The 8,313-nt window shown below is 33.2% G+C and overlaps 1 protein-coding gene across 1 annotated transcript; it reads left to right on the forward strand.

Moving 5' to 3' along the window:
• Window positions 1–496: 496 nt before the first annotated feature.
• On the forward strand, window positions 497–7,582 carry LOC120633711 (mannose-1-phosphate guanyltransferase beta). The gene is made up of 6 exons (XM_039904029.1): window positions 497–912; window positions 2,741–2,983; window positions 3,538–3,667; window positions 4,337–4,498; window positions 5,724–5,888; window positions 6,386–7,582. The coding sequence occupies exons 1-6, from the start codon at window positions 739–741 to the stop codon at window positions 6,619–6,621; spliced, it is 1,110 nt and encodes a 369-aa protein (XP_039759963.1). The 5' UTR covers window positions 497–738; the 3' UTR covers window positions 6,622–7,582.
• The last annotated feature ends 731 nt before the right edge of the window (window positions 7,583–8,313 follow it).

Raw genomic sequence — 8,313 nt, forward strand, 5'->3', positions numbered from 1 at the left:
GAACTCCTCAGCTACCAGATCTTTTCATTATTAGTTATTGGGTTTCGATATAAAAGAGGTTCTGTAGTCGATTTCTTTAGAAAAAAATCGCCATATTCTCGCAATCTCGCTAAAATCCGAAAAGGACAACAAGATTTTTCCCATCGTCTTCATAATATGTAAATCTATTTAAATTGAAATATGAACACAGTGAAGATGCATATATGATAAATACACTTTCATTTCAGTCAAAAAAGGCAAGAACCCAAAGTTATTAAATTAATTAACCTCGTAAAAAAAATAGTAAGTTTAGCACTTTGAGTGACAGTTTTACGTATCATTTGTCTGAATTTCGTGTATTACAAAACTCATAGTCGAATGCAATAGATATGACAATTGCAATCACTCGATGTTGAATTTAGCGGTACCTAGCTCTGATTGGTCGAAATTCACACCTTCATCAAGAGTTAATTCAATTCCACCAATAACATTCATTGATATTAGTTGCAACTTGCAAAGTTTAATCGCAAATTCCGTAATATACGGTCTGATAAATTGTTTATTCTATGAATTCTATCACCTCTCCTTTGTATTTTGTTACGATACGGATTATAGTTATTAAAACAACGCCACGTAAGAGCTGATGAAAGATATTAAATGAGACATTGCAATTTGCACATAGTTTACACACGTAGTTATTATAGTTCACATAAACAAATAGAAATATACTCAGTTTACTTTTAACGTTAATCATTAAATATGTGCGGTTCTGATAAGAAATTGGGTGATATACGAGCTCTCATACTCGTTGGCGGTTATGGGACCCGCCTTAGACCCTTGACGTTGAGTAGGCCTAAGCCACTTGTGGAATTTGCGAATAAACCTATTCTAATGCATCAGATTGAGGCATTAGTGGACGCTGGAGTAACGCAGGTAAGTTCATATTGTAACTTCATTAATCTACCGGTTTTTATGCTCAATATCAACCTCTAAAATTCCTTTTTCAGATAGAGGTATTATTAATCCGATATTGTGTATGTTTGTTGTAACGTTGTACCTTGAGACATATAGGATAATTTTCATTTTCGGAAAATAAAGGGTTCCTAAAGTAAAAATCTAAAAAAATAATTCAAAAAACATTTGTTTCAAGTAGGCCTAATATAAGCACTTTTGAAACATCTCTACCAACGTTTGTAGTGACTCTACCAACGGTTCGGAAGGAAGATTCTTCCAAGAAGAAGCCGCCAAGAATTTCAGCAGTTACTTTTTTCCAACATCGTTATAAAATTTAACAATCATTGTTCTATCTGCATAAGAACATTTGTTTACACTGCTATACATCTACTCAATACTAAATATGAAAACGGTGAAGACAAAATATGTAAACAGTGTGGGTTCAAAACACACATTGTTTTAGATTGTGCACAGTGGTTAAATTACTTTATTAGTCTATTACCTATAAAGTACCTTTTTTACAGCATCTGAATTGTTCCTTGTTTGAATAGAATTTTATGTAAATTATAAAATAATTAGTTTAACTCAGCTACTTTGTCAGTGAAAGATTAATATTTTCTTGTAGAGTTGAAGCAATATTCCAGTTTTTGAATCTATATGTTAAATTTCATTCTAATCAATTAACAAGGATTTGGTCAGTGATTTACTAAGTGCTGTTTTTTTTATCAAATTATCGGAATTCATCAATAATAAATTGACGTGACCAATAAAAGCTTTAGTGTAGTTAGGCTGAGATATAAAAAGCATGGTAAGTTTTACCACAGGCTAACAGACTTAAATCTGTCTCATTTGAATACTTTTGACTATGTAAACACAAAACACACTCTATAGATCACAGCCTTAGCCTAGTTAAAGTGTAAGGCATTGCGATTCAAAAATTTAATTATGAAAATAAAAATCTTGTATAAGCAATTGACTATGTTTCAATCGCTCAGCGCGCAGAACCAATAAACCAAAAAGAAGAAATAAAAATCTTGCATTTGTTTGTGGTAGCACTCCATTGTTTTGAAATTTTTTATTCATATATTGTGTAGGTGTAGGTATAATAGGCTGTAAAGTATCACATTTCAGAACACTAAATATTCAAGAATACCTTGAACCCCATTGAATCTGATGGGGATGTTGTTCTGGGAAGTACAATGTTGCAGAGTCTGCTAAGAAAAAGTATTGCTATGGTTGAAAGCCCTTTGATAATGTGCAATAGTTTTAAGCAATAATGTTGCTTATGATAAGGTTAATTTAAAAAGTACTACATTTATCTTGTTTTACATGATTTTTGAATGCATTACAAAACTGTTATTTAATGAGTATTTATGTACTCTTTGATCTTATCTTTATTTCCTATCAAGCATGAAATTCGCATAATCTATATGACTAGTTAAAAGCATAATTTTGTAATCCTTTTATTGGTATAACTTAGTGATACTTGACTGTGATATAATCAACATCACAACTATCTTAACCGATGGAGTGCCCTAGTTACACATAGGTCTCGTGGAAATTCTGTCTATAGTCTCTTTAGTCTTTAGTTAGATGGATGAATTTTCTAAAAGAGAATACATCTGTAAATGCAATTCATTAGAAGTTGTAGAAACTTTTCTAGAAGTGAATGGAACATATAGACAGAAGATTAGTAAAAATATAGTAAATTGTATGGCAGATTTTGAACTTGTACAACGTATGCACACCATACACCTTTGCCACTTGGGAGAAAATAAAAATTCTTACAATATATTTTTATTTTCAGGTTATTCTAGCTGTCTCGTACAGAGCCGAGGATATGGAAAAGGAGTTAACAGAGCAGGTGTCCAAACTTGGTGTGACGCTTACATTTTCACATGAAACTGAACCTCTTGGAACAGCAGGGCCCTTGGCACTGGCGCGTGATTTACTCAGTGCGAGCCCTGAACCGTTCTTTGTACTAAATTCTGATGTTATTTGCGAATTTCCATTCAAAGATCTAGCCAAATTTCATAGAAGCCATGGAAAGGTATTAACGAAGCAACATTTTTAATTGCCTTATTTTATTATAAGTTGAATTAAAGATTTTTAAACAGGAAAACCAAAACTGATAACATTAATGTAAACTTGTTAATGTAAAAATAACAAGGATAACTCATAAAACTACAAAAGATAACTGACTAAACACTAATATCACTTATATTTTACCATTTGCTAATAAATAATGACTATTACAATCTTTTTTTAAATAATACAAATGCACAAAGTTCGAAATTAACATATATGTGAGAATTTGAATTTAAAGTTGATACCATAATGAGCAACTGTATTTTTTATTTATTCTACTACATGTTAGCCTATGACTCCAATCTTAGCAGGTGGCATTATATATTGTAATCTCTACGCAACATTATACCAGATCGCTAAATCGCTTAGAGACATGTCTTTGTTGGTACGGTCCTAACTAGCCACGATAGAAGCCTTCCACGGGAAATAAATTAATTTTTATTTAATCTATTCACTAATTGGTAAAATTGAACTTGATCATAAAATAACAATATTTATTTAAATCTTTGTTCCCAGGAAGGGACCATAGTAGTGACAAAAGTAGAAGAGCCATCAAAGTATGGTGTTGTGGTATACAAGGAAAATGGTGAAATTAAACAGTTTATTGAGAAACCTCAGGAGTTCATCTCTAACAAAATTAATGCAGGTTAGTAAAACTTTGTTTTTTATAAAGGTAAAAGTCTATTGCAGCAGTCCTCTATTAGTAAAGGTTTTATGGGTCTGTTAAAAGATTTAAGTTGGAACCAGATGCACTTTTAAATTTAAAAAAGCCTTTTAAAACATCCAAAGCCAGCCAAAATTACATCTCACCCAAATTTACATCTCATCCAAATTTACATCTCACCCAAATTTACATCTCACCCAAATTTACATCTCACCCAAATTTACATCTCACCCAAATTTTTTTCTCCCTATCATAACTTAGACTGCCCATAACTATGTTGAAAGTATAATATTTACTTAAATATGTACGATTGTGAGTAATATGCCCTTTTCGTTGATTCCCGTCCTCTCTCTACTAAGATCTTCATCAGACAGCAAACTAGGTAGATAAAGAAAAAATCTTTAAAATCGGTTTATACTTGACCCAGATATAAGTAAGCAAAAATAAATGTTGTGAGTTTTGAAATCAAAAAATTGGTTTCCATTAAAATTATTTTACATTGCATATTTTTGTTTTTTATGTCCTGAATTTGCGTTTCATCTTGACGTCATACATAATGAAGAATGTGAAGACGCAATAAAAGCTAACTAACTAAAGTCATTCTCGAGACTCGGTAAATATAATTAAAAATAAAACTTTACTTAATTTCAGGAATGTACATTCTGAATCCATCCGTCCTGGATAGAATAGAGTTGCAGCCAACCTCTATAGAAAAGGAAGTGTTCCCATTCATGGCCAAGGATGGGGAGCTGTATGCTATGGAGTTGCAAGGGTTCTGGATGGATGTTGGACAACCAAAAGATTTCTTAACAGGTATTTATGATCAGATGAGTGATTTTTTTTAACATCAAAAACTACATGCGCCGATGTTACACATCATGTAGCTAGTCAACAATGAAAAGAGCATTGCATCAAGAAGATATTGTTACAAAGAACTTTCTTACTAGGACCGTAAAGTTCATAATCGCGCGTGGCAACAACGTTTAGGTATTCAGTATGTAGTTAAATACCTACAAAACAGCAAAGTCATACCGAGAAAAGTAAAAAAATTAATAGTTTTTGAATTCGTTTTGGAAAAAAGGTTCTAGGCCTCAGATATAAAAGTGGCATACGTTGCGACTGGGTCACTAACTGTTTGTTTAAAGAGCTGTTCTTATTCCAAATCCTCGAACCAGAGTACGTGGCTATTTTCATACTACATTAAACTGTGCAATAGCGGCGCTAACACCATAGTTTATCTTATCTTAGTATGAATTTAAATAGCGTAGTATAAGTCGAGTTTACGAAACTATATTTATGAGTTACGTATATGGGCCGATTAATAAATTCCGAGAGTAGACTATTTGTCCATTTGTACTATGCATGTCCAAAATTGCAAGAAAAGTCGAATAGTTGTCCTATCAACCAATTACAGGCCCGCTACAGGGCACGGGTCTCCTCCCAGAACCTGACAGGCTGACCCAGTGCGGATTGGTCGACTCAGACGAGAACATTATGGAGAACTCTCAGGCATGCAGGTTTCCTTACGATGTTTTTCTTCACCGCTGAAGCAAGTGTTATTTTTATTACTTAAAACGCACATAACTTAGAAAAGTAAAGTCGAGCTCCTACCGACTGCGCTCTCAACGCTTCAGTCGAATAGTACGAAGTGAAAATTAAAATAGTTGTCTCAACCGATGGACGTAGGTCATGTCAATTCCTGCGAGTTACTCACAGATCACACACACACATTGCGTTTTCAGGTGCCAGGACAACGTTATACATCACCTCGTAAGAATTTTCAACCGATAGACGCCCATTGCTAGACATAGGTATTTTGTAGGGAGTTCTAAATTCCACGGCTTTGTGCCGCTTGAATCCAGCGGCTACCTGCGACGCGCTTAATGTCGTCTGTCCACCTCGTTTGGGGTCGACCAACGCTGCGCTTACCAGTGTGGGGCTGCAATTCCAGCACCTTGGGACCCCAATGTCCATCCTTCCCTTTAATGGGAAGGAGAAATTGTTAAAGTATAAATAAAAAAATGATTTATTTTGACAGGCATGTGTCTGTATCTGAACAGTCTACGGCAGAAGGATTCAGATATGTTACACGAAGGCGGTGGTGTGGTGGGAAATGTGATAATTGATCCGACTGCAACCATTGGCAAAGGTTGCCGGATAGGTCCCAATGTCACTATAGGACCCAACGTTGTTGTTGAAGATGGTAAGATACTTTTTATCAATCAATACAAATAAATATGCTACAATGACAGTTTAAGACGGTAATTTGACTTAAGTTTGCAGCATGAGTTCGACGCGAATTGATTAGTATGGTTGGGTTATTTATGGGGGTATAAAAACAGCACAATCTTTATTTATAATGTCCATATGCTAAATATTATGATAATAAACATTATGTGAATTAAGCTTAATTTGCTATTCTCCGCATAAAGCAGGAGAAGCTGTATGGTGTAATTTATAATTTCTTCAATCTTCATACTCGACATCAAATAGATCTGTTAAAAATATAAATATACTACGACAATACGCACATCTAGTCCCAAAGTAAGCATAGCTTGTGTTATGGGTACTAAGATGATTGATGAACATTTTTATGAATAATATATTCATAAATATATTCATAATATACAGATAAACAGATTACAGAGACGGGTGACTCGCTTAGCTGTCATTATCTTAACAAAAATAAATTATTTTCAGGAGCTTGCATAAAACGCAGTACAGTCCTCAGAGGAGCTTGCGTCCGTCAGCACGCGTGGCTTGACAGCTGTATAGTCGGTTGGCGGTCCGTTGTAGGCCGGTGGGTCAGAATGGAGAACTGTACAGTACTAGGCGAAGACGTCATAGTGAAAGACGAACTCTATATCAACGGGGGGCAAGTCCTTCCGCATAAATCCATCGCTTCATCAGTGCCCGAACCACAGATTATAATGTAGATAATGTAAAGGACAAATCACAAAAACAGGTGACAAAACAATTGTAAATTGACAGGTGGCTGTTCGGTGATTTACCTTTGCCTTTTCCCTATGGGAAAGAGTAAAGAAAAACAAATTAAAGTGACAGATAAACGTTTTTACGGATTACTGGTGTGACCTACATTTTTGTACCTGCATGGACAAAATGGTCCTAAAAAAGGGGAACAAAATAGATTCAAATTTTTTTATATTCATTGATTTTGATTTTATTAACGAGTTTAAGCGGAAAGCAGTGGATTGTAAAGATGAGGTATAAGTCAGTGGCCATCTTATACATAAGCACCACCACCTTTTTTGTACTGGCTCATACCTACTTTATTTTTGTTTAACTCGGCTATGAAACTACTTGATCGGAACAAGTGTGAATTAATGAAAACTTTTTTATTTTACACCTCACAATAGTATCGAAAACAGATATACAAAAAAAAACGCAGTAAATACAATTTTGTAGTCTAATAGCTACAGACAAGTAATGGAGCAAAAATATACAGCTAGAGATCGCTTACGCATTTATAAATTTAATTAAAGAAAATCTATTTAAAATAAACAGATGATGTTGCCAATTCGGTTGTAAATAGAACTGTAAAGTAAACTAAACCTACAAGTCTAAATTAGAGCTATCCTTTTCCACTGCAAACATTGTGAAAAAAATATCACTACTTTAAACCTGTTAATTAATTTATTTTGGAGATTTATTTACTACATAATTAGTACTAATAATGCATTTGACGACGAAAATGTGATAAAAAAGCATTTTTAATAAGTGCCTGAAAGTCAGTTTATATCTTTCAGAACTTAGGAAGAACGACATATATGTAAAAGAAACTTCAAAATTAGTTTTTATATAGTTTTGAGTTACTGACTCAAGTTGATAGTAAATTGACGACGGACGCTCGCGCCAAAAACTACTTAAAAAAAAAAAGTGTAATTGAGTTTGATGAATAAAAAACTGCAATTTATTCGTCGTTTGAGGGCGATGCGAATGTCGAAACAGAATTTTCACGTACATGATTGGTGGTCAGCTTTATGCCGCACCTCTAAAATTTGCTATAGAAAGTGACAATTTGCAAAGCCTATTTAAAGTTTTAAAAATACCTAAATTGAGATTCCCACTGTACACGAAACACATAGAAGTTAATATCAGATCCAAATTTATAATACAATAATTTGCACAATATGGTTTAATTTTTAAATATTTCATAAGCATAATTTCATGACTTCATACTTGTGTGTGTTATATTTTATTTACTTATCTGAGAATTTTATTTTTTATGAAAGAAATAATAAATTATTTTTGTTAGATACATTACAATTTTAGTGCTTATAATATAAAAAGTGACTACACACTTGAAACATAATGCTATGTTATTTTATTATCCTTACACGTAACTGTGCCTTTTTAATTAATTCATACATTATTAATATAATGCTTTTTAAGAGATTTTTTCTTATTATAAAATATAATATCTTATGTACCTATATCCTATAAAAAAATATTAGTTTTTATTTGCATAGTTTTATTAACAGTTATATTGGTGCTGATGCTGTTGTACACAAATCTCTTATCTTAGTTTAATTGATTGTGTGAAAAAGAGAGCACTGGGCTACACCATGGAAAAAGAAAGCACTATTTTTAGACAAGCCAAATTGGCT

The sequence above is a fragment of the Pararge aegeria genome, chromosome 22 (assembly GCF_905163445.1).
Source record: "Pararge aegeria chromosome 22, ilParAegt1.1, whole genome shotgun sequence".
NCBI lineage: Eukaryota > Metazoa > Arthropoda > Insecta > Lepidoptera > Nymphalidae > Pararge > Pararge aegeria.